At 39.7% G+C, this 23,223-nt stretch overlaps 2 protein-coding genes across 2 annotated transcripts; one reads left to right on the top strand and one right to left on the bottom strand.

The window, feature by feature from the left end:
* Nucleotides 1-6,024: 6,024 nt before the first annotated feature.
* LOC134803660 (uncharacterized) lies at nucleotides 6,025-9,458 on the bottom strand. Its single transcript, XM_063776448.1, has 6 exons — nucleotides 9,265-9,458; nucleotides 8,224-8,321; nucleotides 7,313-7,514; nucleotides 6,790-6,970; nucleotides 6,483-6,632; nucleotides 6,025-6,115 (listed from the first exon to the last, which is right to left on the bottom strand). The coding sequence occupies exons 1-6, from the start codon at nucleotides 9,302-9,304 to the stop codon at nucleotides 6,025-6,027; spliced, it is 762 nt and encodes a 253-aa protein (XP_063632518.1). The 5' UTR covers nucleotides 9,305-9,458.
* A 325-nt stretch (nucleotides 9,459-9,783) lies between these two features.
* LOC134803627 (zinc finger protein 271-like) lies at nucleotides 9,784-22,282 on the top strand. The gene is made up of 6 exons (XM_063776411.1): nucleotides 9,784-10,168; nucleotides 11,574-11,637; nucleotides 17,793-17,987; nucleotides 18,487-20,242; nucleotides 20,897-21,048; nucleotides 21,551-22,282. Exons 1-6 carry the CDS (start codon nucleotides 9,970-9,972, stop codon nucleotides 21,699-21,701), a joined length of 2,517 nt encoding a protein of 838 aa, XP_063632481.1. The 5' UTR covers nucleotides 9,784-9,969; the 3' UTR covers nucleotides 21,702-22,282.
* Nucleotides 22,283-23,223: the final 941 nt, after the last annotated feature.

The following is a 23,223-nucleotide window of genomic DNA, read 5'->3' as shown; positions in this document are numbered from 1 at the left end:
AAAATATGGGTGTGGACAATTAACTTACTCAAAAATATGTCCCATAGTTCTTAATTCACTGACATAAGAGTTATGGGACATATTTTTGAGATGATTTGTACACCCATATTTTTACAGTTGACTGTACCTGTTCTACATCTTGTATTTGTCCTACAGAACCCGCAAGTATGTAGGTACAGTCATCATCCAATTTAGCGGATCAGACCACACGATAAGTAATTAAATATTTGTCTAACCAGTTTATGTAAATGTTTAAATAGCGAGTTTGCGAGATCTACAGCTCATAGTCACTAGTTGTCAAATGTTACTCCCTAATGGGCACAGAGGATATACTAAAGCTAACCTTTTATATTTATTTTGATATTTCCTCGTATTAGTATCGTAACATCTCTGGAGTTGCAGGCGTCCATATGCTACGGAGACTGCTTACCATCAGGCTGGTATGCTTGTTTGCCAGCGTCGTAGTATAAAAAATAATTACAGCAGGTTTCGCATGTATATGATTTCTCACCTCTATACTTCTGCTAGAGAGCGTATGTGGGGCACCCGGGAGGAACACGTCCGTCTGGCCGCCCCAGATACCGCTGGAGTGACGAAGCCCTGTCCCACAGACAAGACATCCTCCAGACTGAGCATAGTAGTTCTACCCCCTCTGCCACGCATACGGTAGTTTTACTCCATTTTGGAGTCAAAAGTGTCTTTGTGTGACGTCCGTGTCTTTGAACGGACCAATCACGGCACGGGACCTCGCTCACCTCGTCCCCCGCACCCCCGTATTTTTGGCAGCATCGGTTTCATGGACTAATTGCTCTAAACTCGGTCTAGAGGGTTCCTGGTCTATGACCTATCCGCCTCGGAATACCCAACTGGCGTGAAGTGGCGCCGAATAGGGCAGAGTGGCGCTCTCTTGTGTCAGAGGCCAAGATTCTCTGGGTCACTGAGCCAGTGATGTGTGTATACTTCTGATATTCATATCATACTACAGGCAAACCTTCAAAAATTAGTGACTGTCTATGGCTTTTCACCATCGTGTACAGTCGAGTGCATAAATATGTATACATTTCTTCACCTTAACCCGTTGCAAGAAGGTGGAAAAATTTATAAATATTTATCCAATCGACTGTACCTATTCCATCACTGACCGGGAGTTAGCGAAGGTCTCCGTTTCAGTTTGGGCATAGAAATATAAGTAAAGAAAGAGCGGTAACCCCATACATCAGTTTTCTTACCAATGTTTGGAATGTGGCAGTCTTTGTTAGAGTAAATAAGCTATTTTTGTATTATTATTATTATTTGTCGTTTTATGTGTACATACTAAGTAACATTAGCATATATTAAGATTAATTCTATTGTATTACTAACAAATGATATATGGGCTTATAATCGCTGCTTATAACACTTTAAACTCTCGCGTTTTGTACACATATTTAATTACACAAATGGGTCTACCGCGATATAATTTCATTGTAAAAACAATGCAATGGGCTTATGTCTGAAATAAATGATGATTGGTAAGAAATCTGATGTATGTAGTTACCACTCTTTTTTTACTTATATTTCTCTATGGTTTAGGCAAAAATGCTTTCGTATGTCCGGATGTTGTCCTCTACAGGTCGCAATTCTCAACCGATTATTGTAAAATTTTTTGGGACGGCATATTTTTTTTGTCGATTCAGGTTTTGGAATGTCTTCAAAAGACGGAGCCATACATTTATTTAGCTTTAAGCAATACTCGCGAGGTCTACAGTTCACAGAGCTACTAGACCGCGTGTATTTAAATCAGTTACATATGTATTTGCAAATGTCAGGTAATGAGTTTGACGGAATGCCTATTGGACGACACGTGTTGGACTATAATAAATACATGTTGGACGAAATACGTGCTGACTTCATCATCATCTCAGCCGAAAGTCGTCCACTGCTGGACAAAGGCCTCCCCCAAGGATCTCCACAGCGAACGGTCATTCGCTGCCCTCAACCAACGGTTTCCCGCGACTTTAACCAGATCGTCGGTCCATCTAGTCTGGGGCCTAGACTAGATGGACCGACTGATCTAATCACGCTGCGTCTTCCGGTACGTGGTCGCCACTCGAGAACCTTTCTGCCCCATCGGCCATCGGTTCTGCGAGCAATGTGGCCCGCCCACTGCCACTTAAGTCTGGCAATTCTCTGAGCTATGTCGACAACTTTGGTTCTCCTGCGGATCTCCTCATTTCTGATTCGATCACGCAGGGAAACTCCGAGCATAGCTCGCTCGTGTTGACATGATACTATAGATAGTATACGTGTTGGACGAAATACGAATTGAAATATCATATATGGACGAACTGCGTAGGTATTGGACGTACAGCTAACAAATCGTACTTATTCATTGCTGCACACTGTGCTGAAAAGAAAACAGGAAACGATTTAGGATGAAAAATGAAACTAAAATGTCTAATAACATTTACTTTTTTACACATTGTAAAAATATAATTACTTACACAAGATCGCTTTTCCAAATAAATAATCTTTTCGATTTTATTATAAAATTAACACTTTGAATGCGAATGAATTACTTTATCAATGAGTTCAGTGTGACAATTATTTACATGCATTTTTTGCCCTTGGCTTGTGATACTATTTAGATTAGACCAAAAATAGTAGATTGTGTCACAAGGGAGCAAAATGACATATTTACGGCGAGGGCGTATGAATCCTGAACGAAGAGAAGGATTATTTATATAATTGAATCCTGAGCGAAGTGAAGGATTCAAGTGTTAATGCCTAAAAATAATTTTGCTACCATGTGACACATTGCTTTTCACATCACATGTAAATTAATATGTTCCAACACATTTTATAAGCAAAAAAAAAAGTATGCCAAAAAGACAAAAATATCGTGTCCTAGAACAGAAAAGTTTCACTTTAATCCCTCCCAGCAGAGAAGAAAAGTGCCACTTTGATCCCTCCAAGCAGGGAATAAAAAGCCCTTTTCCGGATAGGTGAGGTGAAAAGTGTTAAGTATACTTAAAAAAATCGGAAATACAAGGCTTTGTGTAATACTAAAACAAAATTTATAAAAATACTTTGTTTACCGTTCATAATCTATAGAACTTTGGATAAACATTATAGAATTATTCCATTACAAACCAAATTAAGCGCCACATCATATTAGATTTAATAAGTTTTTTGTCAAAAATATCAATTTTAATACAAGTTTTTATGGCTGACTGTATTATTCTTTCAACAGGCAACTAATACTCGTCGAGACAAGTCTAGCAAACTCAAACACAATTAGCTGTTTTATCACAGAGTTCCTATTAGGCAATGCCGGGAGGTTTAGATATTGTCGAAGGTAAAACCAACCAACCATCGTTAGGTAGATACCTACACTTTCATACCCTAAATCGAATATTTTTTCGAAAATTTTCGGTTAAACGACTACAATCCGAAAAAAGTTTCACTTGCAATAATTTTTTCCACTCTTGTGAATAAAATGCAACTTTCTCATCAGTTTTTGAACAATTGTTACGAGCTGGTGCGGTGAAAATTAAAATTTGATTTGATATGGAACAACACTATTATGATTACATCTAAATTAACACATATTTACATTAAGTATTCATACATACTATTTCTTCATCTTTATTTGCAGTTTGTCAATTCACTGGAAATATATAATATTCATATATTCACATGATTTACAGATACCGTCAACCGGGGTGAGTAGGGATGGCTGGGGTGAATAGGGATAGTACTTTAAATGTGATTTACCTGACAATTTCGTAAAAAATACCCACAAAAATTATTTTTGATTGAAAATAATAGCAGATTTTGTATTGATACAATTTGTGAGGGTAGTTATTAAGAAATTGTCAGGTAAATCATATTTTATGTTTGGTCCGTTTTCACCCCAACTATCGCTATTAACCACCACGTATTTTTAAGGTTATTTACCAAAATGGTAAAGTAAACGGAATAGTAAACAAATAAATATTATGTAGTAAAATAATTATTCAATTATTTCTTACTGTTAGTGCAGAAATGGTCAGCAATTACATTTGTACTAAGTATATTACATATGATAACATTGAAAACATATATATTCCACAGGTTTTAATTCTACCCTTTGACCGCGACAACCAAACGACCAATATACATAAACAATATTCTTTAATAGGTACGTATATCCAATATTCGATTAAATATATTTTAAAAATTAATGCTTAAAATTGTAGGACGACCTTGACACATTGTGTAAAGAGTGGCGGAAGTGTGCATCGGATAGGACCAAATGGCGGGAAAGAGGGGAGGCCTCAGCCCAGCAGTGGGACACTCATATAAGCTAATAAATTTAAAAAAAAAATGCTTCAAATTGAAGTCATTATCTTATCTGTGCTCGTGCACGTAAATAGACGTCAAGTGGTGCCAACCCTAATAATTGCTCGGAGCAATGCTGAGCCGAACGGAGCCGAGAATGCCCGAAAGGAGGAGTGTCGCCACTGTTATTGGTTTAATGTGACTACCGTCAAAACATTACACAGAAACTTTACGATCGGTCGCCGACATATAGACATTTTTAGCGGTCAAAGGGTTGAACAAATTTGATCTCTTTGATTTCAAGTCTTTAAGACATTTTTTACAAAATTGATCTATCTTAATACAAAACATCAGTAACATTTGTTTTGATTAATTCTTAAAGGCTTATTTAAGGCTTCAAACTCCATAGGCCTAAGCCTCAAAATTATTGCTACCGCAACGCGATTTGAAATTGAGCCTTAAATGTCTTCAGATCAGAGCTTTAAGAACCTTAGAGCCGTAACCCTTAATTAGGCAATGTCCAAAATACTGTACACATCTTATACCCTCTTTTTGTATTTTATATCAATGATACCTTCCGTGATTTTTGCCAAATTAAGGGTTTAGCTTAACACATTCAGCGCCAAGAACCCGACTGTCGGGTACACTGTTCGTAGCGACTACGCGCTCAATGCGGCAAAGACGTGGCTACGCGCTACGAGCGTAACCCGTAGCACGGGCCCCACTGATTAACAGTCCGCCGGACAGTATCGGCGTTGTCAGTTAGACAAAATTTTGACAGTTCCGAACCGATACCGTGCGGCGGACTGTTAATCAGTGGGCCCCTTTAGTGGCAATGAATGTGTTAAGCCTTAACGGGACTCAATCATACTTTACGACCCAACACACCCTATTTTTCACTAACGCCATTACAATTCTCAGTCAACATTTTCCTCTCATACTTCAACGCGGCAGAAATAATCTCACTTTTCGCCAAATTTAAAAAAACGGGCGACAAACTTTTCAAAATAGGCGCCACCCCCGCCAGGAACGCGTCCACCGCGTGAGGCTCGGGGTTCTTCACTAAAACGTATTTCATCTTCTTATTACTCTTATTCTTTTTACGGTTTTTCCTCTTTTTGGAAGAGGGCGAGGATTTGGGGGAGGTGGGGGTTGAAGAGGGGGAGGAGATGGATATGGGGGTTGGGGAGGGGGGGAATATCACGTCGTCCTCGGACGTCGACGCGTTGCCTTTTACGTTGATCGGGGTTTCTGGAAATATTTTTTAAATTGAATCGTCTTCCTCGCGTTTGTCCCGGCTTGAGGGAGCCTGGGGTCCGCTTGGCTAATCCCAAGAATTGACGTAGGCACTTGTTTTTACGTAAGCGACTGCCACCTGACCTTCCAACCCAGAGGGTAAACTAGGCCTTATCGGGATTAGTCCGGTTTCCTCACGATGTTTTCCTTCACCGAAAAGCAACTGGTAAATATCAAATGATATATCGTACATAAGTTCTGAAAAACTCATTGGTACGAGCCGGGGTTTGAACAAGCGACCTCCGAATTTAAAGTCGCACGCTCTTACCGCTAGGCCACCAGCGCTTACGCGCCAAAGTATACGTAAGAGGGGTATTCCATCTATTCAATATCGTTGTCCAATGTGTATTGCGTCTCACATTTTGCTTATGAGAGAGTGAGACGCAATGACATTGGATAAAGATATTGGTCAAGTGAAATACCACCCTAAGGTCCACTAGAGTTGTTACCTGATCTCGAGGCCGGGTCCGTGCGTGTGGCCGCTCTAGGTGACAGCTGATCCGGATGTGTGGGGTCACTGTAATAATACGTCATATTCTTTGTTATTAAGATACATAAATTCCTATTATCATAATTTGACACATAATGTTGGTTAGACTTAGCCCCGACATCTTTAAAGCGCGTTTTTTTATTAGCGATAAAAATTACCAGGTACGCAAAATATGTACAAAACTTAAAAACTATCATGCTATCTATTATACTAAACCGATCTCGTCTGAGTTGACTGATCTGTCGCGTTCACTGCTACTCCTCAACCCCCCCACCCGCCGGGCGTCCAGCGCGTCCAGCTCGTCGGCGAGCACCATCCCGAACAGCGACCGCAGCGCCGCCACGGAGCGCCGCGTCAACGCGCGCGGCACGAGGGTTACTCTCTCCACACTGACCTGTCGCTTTCACTGCTACTCCTCAACCCCCCCACCCGCCGGGCGTCCAGCGCGTCCAGCTCGTCGGCGAGCACCATCCCGAACAGCGACCGCAGCGCCGCCACGGAGCGCCGCGTCAACGCGCGCGGCACGAGGGTTACTCTCTCCACACTGACCTGTCGCGTTCACTGCTACTCCTCAACCCCCCCAACCGCCGGGCGTCCAGCGCGTCCAGCTCGTCGAGGACCATCCCAAACAGCGACCGCAGCGCCGCCACGGAGCGCCGCGTCAACGCGCGCGGCACGAGGGTTACTCTCTCCACACTGACCTGTCGCGTTCACTGCTACTCCTCAACCCCCCCAACCGCCGGGCGTCCAGCGCGTCCAGCTCGTCGAGCACCATCCCGAACAGCGACCGCAGCGCCGCCACGGAGCGTCGCGTCAACGCGCGCGGCACGAGGGTTATTCTCTTGTGTTCGTCGATCGCTGACGATGGTTCGAAGTATGTGCCTGAAACATTTAGGATGTTAATTCATTTTTAACGAACACCTCCTATAATATTTTTCTAACTCGAAGGGTAGGATGACACCTGTCATTTCAATACAATTCTGCAAGATTTGGCGTTTTTAGGTTATAAATTATATGGCCGGCCGACCGTATCGAAATCGGTCCATCCCTTTGAAAGCTACGATGCCACGGTGCATGTCCAGCGCGCTCCTCACATACTCCCTGGTCTTGGCCTCAGTGTACAGCAGTATGGCGGGCCACTCCTCGGCCCTCGCCAGGACGTGTCGACGCTCTTCAGCGGGATATGGTAAGTAGCGCCATCTCTCGGTCGATTGGATAACCTACCTGACTCTAGGTGCATGTCCAGCGCGCTCCGCACATACTCCCCAGTCTTGGCCTCAGTGTACAGCAGTATGGCCGGCCGCTCCTCGGCCCTGGCCAGGACGTGTACGACGCTCTTCAGCGGGATGTGCAGTATGATGTCGTCGCTAGCGCGCCGTCTGAGCCCCGGGGCCACTATCGTCACGCCTTCCGATGATATGCGGACCTGATAATAAAATATTAACTATTATCATACGAACCATCTCAAACGTCAGACTATGGCAGATGACGGAACAGAAACCCATAAGAAGGGAAATCCTCGAAAGGAAATGGTGCTGGATCGGACACGTACTCCGTAGGCCGGACATCCATCTGGCCAAGCAGGGTCTCTGCTGGCATGCGGCCGGCAGTAGGCGGTCGGGGAGGCCTTGTACTACATGGAGGCGATCAGTTGAGAAAGAGGCTGGCTCAACTGGACTCGGCTGGAAAGAGCTGGAAGAAGCCGCTCAAGATCATGACAAATGGAGGATTCTTCTGCGAGCCCTATGTACCTAATGAGGGATAACAGGAATGCAGGAATTTATTAGTATTTATTTATTTATTTGTACTACACACATCAGTTTTCTTACCTAAACGCGAGATATTTCGTAGTCGACATCTGATGTATGAAGGAACCACTCTTTCTTTACTTATATTTCTCTATGCTATTATTGTCTATACCAGGGGTCTCCAAACCCCGGCCCGCAACGCGTTCCAATCCGGCCCGCCGACACCCAATCCGTTGGAGAGCTACAATGCCACAGACAGACAAGACATTGGCGTTCAAACATAAATATAACACCCCTCTATTTGCGTCAGGGGTTCAAAACTAGTAAAATTTGTAGTCGGGCTGCCCCACCATACCATGTCATCTGATCAATAATATCTCAACATACCTTGCTGTGTGGCTTGTACGAATAGGATCCAATGCAGATCGTCCGGCAGCTCAGCTTTATCTCGGTGTCACTGCCAGGCTGCTCCGCCATGTTATCATCTAAAAATCATGATAAATTAGTGATTTTAAATATCTGCCAACTCCTATAAAAGGATAGCAAATTTGCCATCCTTTGCAAAATCAGCCTGTGCAAAATTGCAGGGAGTAAAAGACACAGGGTATTTTGAAATTTTGCGCCCCGGGCATTGGCACGTTTCGCCGCCCCAGAAGTCAAGGAAGAAAACAAAATGCAATACGCCAGGGGCGGCATATGCCGCCCCCGGGGGTTGGCGCCCCGGGCCATGGCCCGGATGGCCCTAGGATAAATACGCCCCTGAAAAGACACAATATAAAAAAAGGATAGCAAAAGATTGAAAGGTTTTGCCAAAAAAGAGAAAAAACTGAAAATTTTAAAAATCAAACCTCAAACAGTCATTTAGCAAATAGGGCACAAGGGTAAATACTTTTAAAGGTCAAGATGCAATTTACATACAAACAGCAACACAAATAGTCTGTATTTTAGGTATTTAAGCAAAAGTACATTTTCGGGTAGTTATAACATTTATTGGTTAACCAACCAATTACAAAACTGCCTGGATCAGTCACTGAAAGACCTGACTTTCACCTACATTATTTGATTGTGTAATGTACAGTATGTACAGAGTATAACTGTTGTACATCAGTGGACCTTATTACCAAAGGCATAAGCTCCACCGATGGACAGTTAACAGTGTTGCTGTTTGTACTAATAGGACAAACAGGTTGATGTACAGCCTAACGACTTTTAGGCGGATGAAGTCGCGGGGATAAGCTACTTAACTAATAAGTTACATTCTAATGTCTTCTTAGAGTATTTTTTTCGTTTGTAAAAATCAACATTATAACAGTACATTTGTGCCATAAAACTACTAATTTCAATAACACATTAATACTATTGAGAGGCGCTAAAAATAAACCTAACAACAAACAGATATAGTTGCCGGAAATAACAAAATGTATTTACCAATTCCATCCATGTGTAGATCGAAATTAGATGAAAACATTCTAACATTGCCCGCCAGTTTGACGACAAATACATCAAATTGCTGCCGGAGAATATATATTAACACTGAAACTTCAAGTAAATGATCGATTAGGCACGTAACTGAGTGTATTTTATAGGGTTTTTAGTATATTTGCAAGCACAATCACAATACGCGATAGCGATAGGAAGTGATAGGCGGTAGAACTGTCAAATTGATGGACGCGTTTAGTTAATGCAGTATGTAAATACTGTCTTTAATAATACATTTTCATAAAACTATGTTTTCTCAAAATTGTTTGTTATTTTCATTAATCAAAATTACTTTCCAATTTTATTAATTATTTTTGTTTTAATTTAGACATGACTCATATTTAAAATATATAACAAGTAAAAAACATCCACGGTGCCCCAAGCGTGTAACATGCGTGTAACGGAGTACTATTCATGTGTCAATGTCATTTTAGCAATTGTCAATAGTGGCGTTATTGGGTTATTGAGCATCGTTTCGTGATCTTTCGTCGTTCGTTTTATTTTAATTGCGACGCCTAAAACTCCTAAATTCTGACAAAATTACCATAAAAACCATTCTAAATTCCAAACTACATCTTTTAATCTGTGTAACGTCATATTTACAATACCGCGCAAAGCAAGTTTCTACCTTTCTATGTCTGAATAAATCCATCGATGTCGCTATATCATATATCGGTAAAAGCAGAGCCTGATTGGGCAATACCCGCTGTAGGAAGTCATAATTTGGATCAAAATGAAAGCCGAAACAGTACAGATGATAGCGCCCATGATTCTGACCAAAGAATTAAAAAAGAGAGTGAAAACTCCAGCAATGTTGATATGAAGCTAGCTGCCGTAGAGTCCAGCTCAAATGGTTAGTAGATATGAGTAATAAGAGTCTAACATTGTTATAATTGAAGTAATTGCAGCATTCCATGTTTGTCCTGTTAAGCCCCGTCTCCATATCGCGCGGCAAACTATCGAACATTGGCTCGCGCGGCAGCTGCGCGCAATGGATACCGGGCTGGCTCGCGAGCCAACTCTATCATTGGCTCGCTCGAACGCGGCGTGCGACGAACCAATCATTGTCGGTGTTTCGACGCGCGGTAAAGGAATGTTCGCGCGCAGTTGGGACGGGTGTGAATATATTTCAGTTGGCTCGCGCGGCAGCATACATGGATAATGAAAAGTGTCGTACTTTAATTAAATTATACGGCACTAAACAGTTTCTATGGAACAGTAAATGTAGTGATTATCGCAACAGATCATTTTTCTATTTGGCTATATTTCGTTCTGAATAATTAATTTTTGTGATATAATGTGGTCAATCGTCGGATCGCCTGCCGTGCGCGGCCGCCGCGCGTAAGTTCAAGATGGTGCCGAAATGGGGTCGCGAGCCAAAATATAGGTTTGCCGCGGTCGAACATTGCTCGCGCGGCCGCCACGCGATATCGAGACGGGCCTTTACAATTGTTGTTTGGGTTTATTAATTTGCTTGTAAATGTGGCTTTCTTGGTACAGTCAAGTGAATAAATATGGGTGCACTACATAGGGTAATATGCCAGTAACTGGCCACTTTTAGTAACTGGCCCCCCGAAACTAAAAATGAATTCTATTCACCTATAAATAGAATTCATTTTAGTATAAGGTGTCCAGTTATTGAAACCTTATATTAAAATGAATTCTGTTTATAGGTGAATAGAATTCATTTATAGTTTAGGGCGGCCAGTCAGTTACTAACACCGGCCAGTTACTGGCAAATTACCCTACAACACTCTCATACTACTCATCATACTCAAAAAAATGCCCCATATTTGAGATCTTTTCGCTGATGGAGCTATGGGACATGTTATTGAGTATGACGCGTGCAGTCGTGCACCCATATTATTGAGTATGACGCGTGCACCCATATTATTGAGTATGACGCGTGCACCCATATTTTTACACTTGACTGTACAAACCTAATTAATTAGGCAGTAAGTAACTTTTTAAAAGAAGTTTTACCACTTGATGTAAAAGCTAACATTGTATATAGGTATATGCGTTTGCACCAGTCTTTTTATGAACATTTAAAAGGGTAAGGGTAAAGGTAGGGTGGGTAAGGGCAAAGTATAATTACATTACTGTCCTGCCGCTGATGCTGGCGGTCAACGCCACTGTGCGAGACAGCAATGTGCGATAGAGATAGGAAATGGGGGGTCAATGTAAGATATTCTTTGTACTTAGTGTACTTTTTGTACTTAGTGTACTTTAGTTAAATATGAAATATTCTGGTTTAGAATCAGTGGCAGCCGAAGTGCCCGGAGACCCTCTCCGAGTAGCCACACCCGGCTATCACCGCAGGTATGTAACATTCTATCTATTATTTGAGTCTCACAGATAATGGTGTCTATAACAATATTCTGGTTGGCTGCTGTTGTACCGATAATATTTGTTTGTATGGGTATGTGTAAGCATAATGTTTATTGTAGTGTGTGTGATGGCTAAAGCCTGCGCCCGGGCGCGCCCCCGCGCGGCCTGACTACGGGGACTGATATCGGATCGGACAATGTGAAAACGCTCTTAGATATCATAAAAAAATTAAAAAATTGACTTTTTAATAATATTTCATTATCCAAATAAGTGAAGAGGTGGTTTTGCAACCTAATTACAACACTGAAAAAAAAAGTTTAATACTTTTTTAACTAAAAATGATGCCGAGTGCTTGTCAGGAAACTTCATAGCAAGATAAGTGAAACAGCCATATATTTGTGATTTTAAATTTTTAATAATCAAATAATTTAATTTCACAATATCCTTACCACTCTTACTACTTTTTGATTGGAACCTACCACTTACAAATATGGTCACGGAATTTAAATTCAGTACCATTTTCTACCTTGTCACAAGTCACAATGCCAATATTAGTACCTTTTTTTTATTTATGTGATAGTCAGCAAACGAGCAGACGAGCCGCCTGATGGGAAGCGGTCATCGTCGCCCATGGACATGAGATGAGGATTGAGGTAACGTCGCACACACTGTTAACTGTACATCGGTGGACCTTATTTCAAAAGGCATTCGGTCCACAGAAGTACAGTTACCAGTGTGGGCGGTGTTACCTAGTGACTTTCATATTGATTGTCACTGTGACAAGGTAGGTACAGTCAACTGTAAAAATATGGGTGCACAAATCATCTCAAAAATATGTCCCATAGCTCTTATGTCAGCGAATTAAGAACTATGGGACATATTTTTGAATAAGTTGGCTACACCCATATTTTTACAGTTGACTGTACGAAACGGTACGGAAATTAAATTCTTTGACTGTACAGTACAGTCAGCAGCAGAAGTTGCTAAGCGGGCGAGGTGTTCAAAATTACCTTGACATGCTCTTATTCTCTTACAATAATAAATAAATAATAATAAAAAGCCTTTTATTTCCTGCTATTTGATAGGTACATGATTTGTTTGGTTAGTTAGATTTGGTTAGTATTTATTTGTTTTTTAGTTAAATTGATTTTTGTTAGTAATTTTACTCTTAGTCTAATAAGCAGGAACCCCTCCGGTGAAGGCCTCTTCCAAAGCTAGCCATTTTTCTCGGTCCTGAGCAGTTTTTTGCCAGTTCTGCCGGCAATTTTTTTAATGTCGTCATCCTAGCGTGCAGTTGGTTTTCCTTTTCGGCGTTTGCCATCAGGCCCTTTCCATGACGTGACTGTTTTTGTCCATCTGCGGTCCTTCAGACGCGCGACGTGTGCTCTTACAATAAAGTCGCGTCAAAATCATTTGAGCACCTCGCCCGCTTAGCAACTTCTGCTGCTGACTGTACATATGTTATTATTCTTTACAACATATGTACAGTCTTATTTATCTTTATTCTCTAATCTGTGTTGTGTTTACATCCCAGTTACCAAAATCACAACTCCTGACTAATGTTATCTAAGTACCCACAACACAAGCTTTCTTGAGCTTACCGTGGGACTTAGTCAAATTGTGTAAGAATGTCTCTATAATATTTATATATTTTATTTTATTATTGAAGGACCAACTGGTGCTCTAAAGAGCGATCAAGCAATTTCTCCAAACAAGAATGCCAGTTATTACACGGCATAATCGACAAATACAGTGAGATATTGTTCAACAAGAAGACAGATACAGCGACTAATTTGAAGAAAAAAGCGACTTGGGTTAACATTGAGACGGAGTTTAATGCGGCGTCGACGAATAAAAGGACATTGAGGCAGTTACAGGCGAAGCTGGATAATATGAAAAGGAATAGGAGAAAGGTTAGTTACTAGTTAGCGCTACTTGCACCATCCCGCTAACCCGGGGTTAACCGGTTAAAGCGTTAATCCACAAATTGTACTGGTAATAGTGGTAATAGACCAGTGGTTGAATAAAATTTGGTTTTGATTACATTATTTTTTTTCTTTTTGATATGTTGTTGGAGGCATGTTGAAAATACTTATGTAAAAAGTTAGAAAATTTTAGGTAGCGGTTTAGGCTATATTGAAATATTTAAATTTTTGCCAAGAACTATGTAAATATAGAACTAGAGTTACAAAAATAACTCCAGGTTTAACTGGTTAACCCCGGGTTAGTAAATGGTGCAAGTGGCCCTTAATAATTTTTACAAGCTTTTTTAAGAGGATAGTGGACACTGCTTCTCCGTACAAACATAGTCCCCATTTTCCTCCCTGGATAATGACATCTATAGTATATTCCCACTATTTGATGTACATTAACATTAGTTATGCCCTCTCCTATGTTTTTTTTTATTATTATAAGAATTAGGAGCGAAAAACAATTTCCATACAACTTTTTAATTATCTACCATCAACAATATGCCGCAGTAAAAAGGATTGCCAACGTATTTTTGGACCACCATAAAGTATAGTTGTCTCAGCCATTTGGTTAAATTAGCCAACTAATTGGACGCTTAGGCCGTTCATTAAGCGCCCGCATCAATTTGAATGGCAGAAGAACAACCAGCGAAGTTATCGGGTTATCTGGCATCCAGTTAGCTGGTTAATTTAACCAGCTGCGACATAGCTAACATCATATCATAATTCCAGAAAGAACGATCAGAAGCAAACAGCCTGACCAAAGTCGTCGTTATACCTCGCTTAGCGACGCCGACGACGAACAACGACAGCGAGAGCCGTGTCTCGCTTAACACGACGGCGAACGACTGTGTCTCGCTGAACACGACGGCGAACGACTGTGCCTCGCCAGATGGGTTCGCTGATGTAGACGAACAGGCTTTTAACGTGGTGAGTAGAGACTAGCGAGGAGGGCCTAATAGATATTCAAAGCCATGATACTATTATCGCCCAAGCTCGCTCGCTCGGTGTCGCCAGCGAATACCGGCTCTCGCGGAATGTATGAAACAGCCAAAATTTTTTTTGCGGCGTTGGTCCCATAATAAAACTATTCAGTATGACCTAAAATAGATTAATCGATTTTTATCTAAAACACAACACAAGCCTTATTGAGCCTACTGAGGGAGTAAAGTAAAATAAAATAAAATAAAAATTGTATGGGTAACCATGGCAACTCCAGGTTTAGCTGGTTAACCCCGGGTTAGAGGAATGGTGCAAGTGGGCCTAAGTCAATTTGTGTAATAATTAATAATGTCATATAATATTTATAATTTATTAACATTTCAGGAACCGCATTCAACAGCCACCGTGATTGATCCAATACCAGTGGAATGTTCAGAGGTAGTTATACACTTGAATACAATGAAAACGGGACTCTGTTTAAAAATAAATTATAAAATACTCGCATTTAACGTATTACAGTTAAATAAATTTATTTAAAAAAGCACCTCATAGAAATCTGTCAAGTTTATGAACTACATATAATTTTACTTCTAATTTTGTATACAATTTCATATTTTTAATTGTAGATATTATATTCAAGACCAAAAAAGTAACCCTCACATTTAGTTTAGTATTTGTACCAGTTACTGTAATACCTCTATACTAGGATATATCTATTATGTACTTAAATAAATGAAACTCTCACTCACTTAAGTTTCTTCACTTATTTGCGTAAATAAGTTACTTAAATTAGGTAAGTAATTTGTTTATAATCATCAGAAGATTTAAATACGAATAAATTAACCATCTCAAAATGGTTTTGTTTTTTTAACACATAAATACAGTAGGAAAATTAAGCGAGTCAAGTGGCTGAGGTTAGCATTTTAGATCTGAGTAAAAGCTGTATTCTATACTTTCTATAGTATGCATTTAGTGGTAAAATTTTTATACAATTGTGTGTGCCACGGGCGGTATCGGTACAGGAATTTCGAACTCGTGTTAAGTGATCCCTCCCCTTCGGCTTCGCGCTTCAATTCACACTCTAATATTTAAAAATTTCGCGTTTTGAACACATATTAACTCACATTTATAGACGGGTCGGGTGGTGAGTTAGCCGCGACCACGACCAGTGAAACCTGTGTCGAAACGTCGGTAAATAAAGGTAATAAATAAATAAATGTGAGTTAATATCAATTCACACTCGTTCATAAATTCTTGTTTACCGCCCTTAATACACAATGTACTATTTTGTGTCATCAGATCCATTCCGCCCCGAGTATCCCGCCGTCTCTGCCCAGGACTCGTGCCTCCCGAGCAGCACGGCACACCGCCTCACAGCCCCGTAAGTAGTAGTGTTAGCCCAGGCTAAGTTGGCATTTTGATAGCCCAGAGATGCAAGTGTTATTTTAAACGCCAAACACAATACATTCAGATCCTTTTATGTATATTTATTTCAGGTTTCCGAAAACGAGTCAAACCAGCAGACACGGAATATGAAAGAAATCAAAAATTACGACAAACAAAATTAGAAGCTATACACTGTACGAGAGAATACGATAGGATATTATTCGAAACTAAACTACAGCATTTAGAAGAGAAGAGGAGAGAAGATAGAAAAATTTATGAATTGAAGAAGAGAAAATTAGAATTAGAAATTAGCGTATTGGAAAACCAAAATAAAAATTAAATTAGTACAAAGTTCTCTGTTTTTTTTATTTGTGTATTCCAAGGATGAAAGCAGCATATTAACAGTTTAACTGTCATTTGTCATGTCGAAAATCACGCACACGCCAACGGCATTTATACGATTTAGCCACTCAATGGAAGCATCCAATATTGGATAGTGGTAAATCAGTCAATTCAACTGTTCCTAGCCTATTTGAATGTCCCACTGCTGGGCAAAGGCCTCTCCCCTTAATTTCCACGACTCCCGATTTGGTGCTTCCTCTGGCCAGTTGTTCAGGAAGCTGTCCAGGTCATCTCGCCATCTCCGTTTTGGCCTACCGCGGCCACGTCCCTCTACCGGCATCCACTTACATTACAAAATCAAATCACATACATACACATGTATGTATTACATTACATTAAAAAACAACGGGTTGCACTCCGGGAGTGCCGACAGAAGTGAAAATTCAATAACTAGTCCAAAATGTTTGCAGCACTATGTATAATTGACCCATAATCCTCCTTTCTATTGAAAAACTTTAGATCCGAAATTGCTGGCCAGTAAACTTAAATTTGTAGCGTTAATTGTTTAAAATTCGAATAGAAATTGTAAAGTTACCTTGCAGACCTCGCATCTAAATATATTTGGTCATGATATTTTGAGTTTTATTCACCAGTACTAGAGTTCACTTTTATTAGCGATTTCATCAAGATGAGACTTTATTGAATTATATTGGAGTGATATAAAGTTAGAATGTAACTGTGAGATCCTCGTATTTCAGCCCGTACAAGATTAGAACATTGAGCTTTATTGCTTAATATAAAAGTCCAGTTTTAAATAATTGACCTGATTATGATACGTTATGACTAAAGTTCTTTGGTGAATAACATTGTCCGTCACACATGACATAAGTCACGCAAGCGCCTGCGCCGCCTACATGAAACAGCCGGCTCAGGCATACATTTTCGCCGTGCGGTAGAAAGAAAGGAGAGACGCCTTCGCGTTACGCGTTACGCTGTCCCGAGTTTATCATTTTTTCCCCACCTCAAAAAGTGCTCAGCGCCGCTAAAGAAGTTTTCACTTCAAAAAATCTTTTTGACGGTAAATTAATTAAATTATCGATGAAAACAGTTATTAGTTATTATTGTTATTAATGTTTTGTTGCACATATACAATTCATTAGAATAATCTTATAATGTATAGATTGGTTTTGTCTCCGTCTCCTGCTGTATAATTTTTAGGGTTCCGTGTACCCAAAGGGTAACAACTGGACCCTATTACTAAAATTCCACTGTCCATCTGTCTGTCTGTTACCAGGCTGTATCTCATGAACCGTGGTATCTATTGTCAACTAGTAGTACTGATGTCGATGATGTCGACTACGAAATAATTCGCGTTTCTTAAGAAAACTGAGGTATGGAGTTACTACTCTTTCCCTACTTATATCTCTGTGGTTAGGAGTGTTGTCGAATAAGTTGACAAAGACCTTTACGAGTACCTATGTGTAGTGAAAACGATGGTTACCACAGATGGGCCTGCCCGGAATGCGGCAAAGTCTCCTGGTCGCCGGCCCACCTCCGCATCCACATGCGAGTCCACACCGGCGAGCGGCCCGCGTGCTGCCATATATGCGGCGCACAGTTCCGCACACACGGCAACTTGGCGCGCCATCTGAGAGCTCACAGCGGGGAGAAGCCGTTCGCCTGCGAGCACTGTAGCAGAAGGTAGGCTACTTTATACACATCTGCATGCTGCCACGTATGCGGCGCACGGTTACGTATACGCGGCGACTTAGCGCGCCATCTGATAGATCACAGTGGGGAGAAGCCGTTCGCCTGCCAGCGCTGTAACAGAAGGTAAATATCACAGATGTCACCAATTGTAACTGGAGGTGGGCTAGAATGCAGTTCCACAGTGAGAGACACATGTGTACTCCGTACTGTCAAAAATCTATCAAGCCACATACACACGCTTGCGTTACACAGAAACCATTCCTCTGCAAGCACTTTAATCGGAGGTAATAAATAAAACTAACCCAACTTTGAATCAGAGTAAGAAATGTAAGAATTACTTAACCGTCACAAATGGTACCTAGCTATAAAAGCCCGAAAATGTACACATAGCCTGGTCTGGTTAATAGTTTTGAACCGAAACACACAATCATTGATCAGACCATCTCTATGCTTTGTCATTCAAAGATTTCAAAGTTATTTTCCCTTTCAGGTTCACCCAAAAGTCTGTGCTAATCAAGCACGTTCGTATCCACACAGGAGAGACTCCATATTCCTGTAACATCTGCCACAAACAGTTCTCCCGTAGCTTCACACTTGCTTGCCATCGTCGCGTCCACGGAGACGTTAAAGAAGAGCCTCCTGTAGCACAAATACCACCACCTCCAGAAAAGTGGACATGTGATATGTGCCATAAAACGTTTAAAAACAAATCTTATAAACACGCACACATGCTAATACATACAAGGACTAAAGAATTTCAATGTCATGTTTGCGAGAAAAAGTTTACAAGTGAAAGTAGTTTAGAAAAACATCTGACAGTACATAACCAGGTTAAGTGTAGTGTTTGCGAGAAAGAATTGAAAAGTCAAGCTAATTTAGCGAGGCATATGTTAGTGCACACTGGTGAACGACCGTTTCCTTGTAGTTTTTGTAGTAAAAGATTTACGCAAAAGTCGGTATTGATTAAACATGAGAGGATACACACGGGTGAGATGCCATACGAATGTGAAATGTGTTCGAAGAAGTTTTCTAGAAGCTTTACTTTGGAGAATCATTTGAAGCGAATTCATAAGAAAGAAAAGGTTGAGAAGATTGAAAATGGAATTACCTCGTCTGAGAAAGAAACTGCTGAGCCTAAAAAAGAAAATACTGAAAGTGAAAAGAAAAAGTCTCAACCTGAGAAGTCGGAGTGCGATATGAAGCCATTTTGGTGTGTAAACTGTGATAATTGGTACAATAATAAAGAATTCTATATACATGAATGTGTACAAATAAACAAATTGGAAATGAGTGATGTATGTGAGGATAATGTGCCAGAAATCGATTATAACGATCACGAAGATAGTGAAAGCAGTCACAGTCCATATTTAGATGTAAAAGAAGAAGTCAGAATAGAACAGACAAAACCCAATAATACAAGTGATAAATTTAAACATGAAAATGGTTTTGACACTTTACCAACAAACACTGCAAATATAGAAGAAAACAATCCAACAATAAATACTGATACAGATATTTTGATAGAAAACGATAAGAAATACCAACCAATAGAAAGCAATGAAAAAATAGCAAAAGTTCGCAAAAAATGGACATGTAAGCTTTGTAAAACAACATTTAAGAAACAAACGCAGTACCGGAAGCATTTAAAAGCTCACAACACTAAAGGTTACTGCGAAATATGTAAAAAGCATTTTAATAGCAACGGCAATCTAATCAGACATATGGTGAAGCATTCTGGCGAGAAGCCTTTCCAATGCGAGTTCTGTAAGAAAAGATTTACTCAAAAGAGTGTTTTAATTAAGCACCAAAGAATACACACGGGAGAGATGCCTTATACCTGCGATATTTGTAACAAAAAATTCGCCAGAAGCTTCACTCTGCTTAACCATAAGAAAGTTCACAGCACAGTAAAACCGTATTCCTGCCAATATTGCCCTAAAACATTTACGCAGCGAAGCGCTATGATGATCCATGAACGAAATCACACAGGAGAAAAACCTTTCTCCTGTAAACTCTGTAACAAACAGTTTACAAGCAACAGCACTTTGACAAATCATAATAAAATTCATAATGGAATCAAACCGTTTTTGTGTGAGATTTGTAATAAGCAGTTTACTACTAGCAGTAATTTCTATAGCCACATGAGAATACATAGAGGCGATAAGAGGCATACCTGTGAAGTGTGTCAGAAGAAGTTTTACACTAATAGCAGTTTAACGAAGCATAAGCGGGTTCATACTAATAAGGTTAGTAGTTATATTAGGTCCTTACCTATGAAATTGGCGTTTTTGTTCATAGATATAAGTCTGATCCTAGTTTTTTTTTTTTACAAAAGTACATACACAATTACAATAAAACTACAGTGCACTCAATAAACAACGATTTTACATACAATTAATTGTTATTTTTTATTGTTAAGTGTTCAGAATTAAGCCTTGAAAATAGGTCTTTTCATGTGCTGTCGGTTCGAGTATTAAAATTACTTATATTTTTCTAATGGTACCAATTTTCAAGAAATGGAGATATTGAAAACATACCTTAAAGGTGTCAAAAATTACTGGAAAAATTTTGTTTGGTTTGAATTAGCCATCAAAAAAATATCCGCAAAATTAATTGTATGGAAATTCGTGTTTCGTTGAAATTCTCCGAACAAAACGCCAATTTCATAGGTAATGACCTAATATATGTGGCTTTTGCAACAAACGCAGGTCCTTTTCCAGAATCAATAAAATATACATTTTAACATTGATTTGATGATTAGGTACTTAATACCAGCGCTGCAAAGAGGATTAGGTTGCATTTTTCGCGGCAATTGACACTTTTACTGCAATATTCTTCTACATTTACTTACTTTTTTCTTAAAAGTGACCCCTATTTTAACTAAGCTATTATATTATCAGGTATGTAAAGTGGAAGTAATACCAGAAGACCCGAGTAAACCATACGCCTGCAATATATGTCGGCGGCGTTTCGCTAACGTGTACCTGTTGGAGCGACACGCACGCGGTCACAGCGGAGAGAAACCGTACGAGTGCGAAGAGTGTCATAAGAAGTATGTGTTTATTCTGTTTATTAAACTACAACAGAATAAAAATCGACCCATTTTGTTTGATCTCTTATGGTGTTATTCATAAACGCGTCACTGGTCTGAATTAGCTATGAATCGTTTGTCTTTATCTGTCATTTTGACTTATGTATTTGTAAGAAAGGGATAAAACATAATTTAACTGGATCAGGTCCGTAAAGTTTTATGAATAAGGGGGTTACAATGTACACTCAACTTTATTTTTCTTTTGATGTTTTTGTGTTATTTCTACTCCAAACTCAACAGCTCTTTTCATCATTATATTTTAGACAAAAGTCTAAACATATAACAACAAAAGTCAAATTAAAAGTTCAAAAGTCAAGTCAAAAGTTAAATTATGTTTTATCCCTTTCTTACAAATACAAAAAAAGCTACTGCTAATAACCAGCTGTATTAAGATGTCTTAAACATTAAATATTCCTGTATTAAGATGTCTTAAACATTAAATATTCCTGTTATACTCCTATAGGTTCGCTCTCAGCGGTGACCTGAACAGGCATCGGCGGTCGCACAGCGGGGAGAAACGCTACTCCTGCGATGTATGCAACAAGCAGTTCACTAGGAGTGGCACGCTGAAGCACCATTACAAGTTACATGAAACATCTATTAGACCCGAGTGAACCGCACTATAACCAAATTATTTTTTTATGTGTAATACTGTATTTTTAATTTTTAACAAGCAGAAACGTGTGCGAACGATGCTATTAACCTTAGAATAAATTTAAAAGTGGAAAAATTACTTTCTTGGGTGAGACTTGAACTCACGGCCTCTGGATCGATACTCCAGCGCTCTCTGCCATCTGAGCCACCAAGACCTCATCCATAGCCAGCAAATCTTTCCACCATATTACGGGTCAAGGGGACCCCAGCGACATCTACCTTAAGAGTGTTACACTTCTTAAACGGCTACCGGAGTTCCAAGTTACATTGGAAATTCACCAGTTACGATGTGCTACCCATACTAAATTTAATTTTTAACAAGCAGAAACGTCTGTACTGTATTTTGTTTCAAAATTCAATATTCTGTAAGTAGACCTCAACCTAGGCCTTCTGTAGGTGAAGGAAAACATCGTGAGGAAACCGGACTAAACCCAGTAACGCCTATAGTTTACCCTCTGGGTTGGAAGATCAGTTGGCAGTCGCTTTCGTAAAAACTAGTGCCTACGCCAATTCTCGCGATTACTTGCCAAGCGGACCCCAGGCTCCCGTGAGCCATGGCAAACAGGCCAACGCGAGGAAGATGAGGCCTCAGGGGCTCTTTCACAAGTCAATACAACCTCTACATCTCTCTACAGTGACGTCATAATTATATGGATCTGTAAATAAAATTTAAGGTACAAGGAAGAATAAGGATACCTAATCATTTACATTGTTTCATTGCCCGTGTTTTATTACCATTATCGTGTGTTTTTAGTTTTAAGATATATTTTATAATAATATATATATGTTCCGTAAAATCAGGTAACTTTAGTCCACAGCTTATAACTGTGGTCCAAATTCAAGTTCCAGTAAAACATGTATAACTTGTAGGTATAGGTAAGTATTATTCAAATTAAGCTCCCAAATACATGTAACGAGTACAAATCATAAAGGCTCGTTAAGAATCAACGTTAAAAACTGAACCATATACCATATAGTTACCATGGGCCAATAGCTCGGGCCAATAGTTGTCCGAAAATAAAGATTTTCATTCATTAATTACCTAGGTAAACAAAAAAAAAGTAATGTACGTAACTTATATTAGTGTTACTTCGCTCAATTATTTTTTAATTATTAAGGTAATTTCATCCTTTAGTTTAATATTAAATGATATTCTTTATTTATAAGGTAGATACAAACATTAAAAAGAAAAATAAACTAACTTATCTATAAAATAAAACTAAAAACTAATACTAAATAAAATAAAATTAAAACACGTCCAAGAAATTGGGCCCCTTTGGCATGGTGCCGAGGACGCTGGTAGCATTTCCCCGCTGTATTGCGAAGCTAATACGTTGAGCGAGAAAGCTGCCAGCTCTTCGGTCACCAGTGAAGTCGATAAGCCTTTTAGAAAGCTCTTTAAAAAATTGTAGGGCATTAGGACCTCACGGGCCAAGGGTCTCAACCCCAAATGGCATAAAAATATACTCGAGGCCGAGACCC

The sequence above is a fragment of the Cydia splendana genome, chromosome 27, assembly GCF_910591565.1.
Source record: "Cydia splendana chromosome 27, ilCydSple1.2, whole genome shotgun sequence".
NCBI lineage: Eukaryota > Metazoa > Arthropoda > Insecta > Lepidoptera > Tortricidae > Cydia > Cydia splendana.
This window is presented reverse-complemented; position numbering and strand designations above follow the sequence as displayed.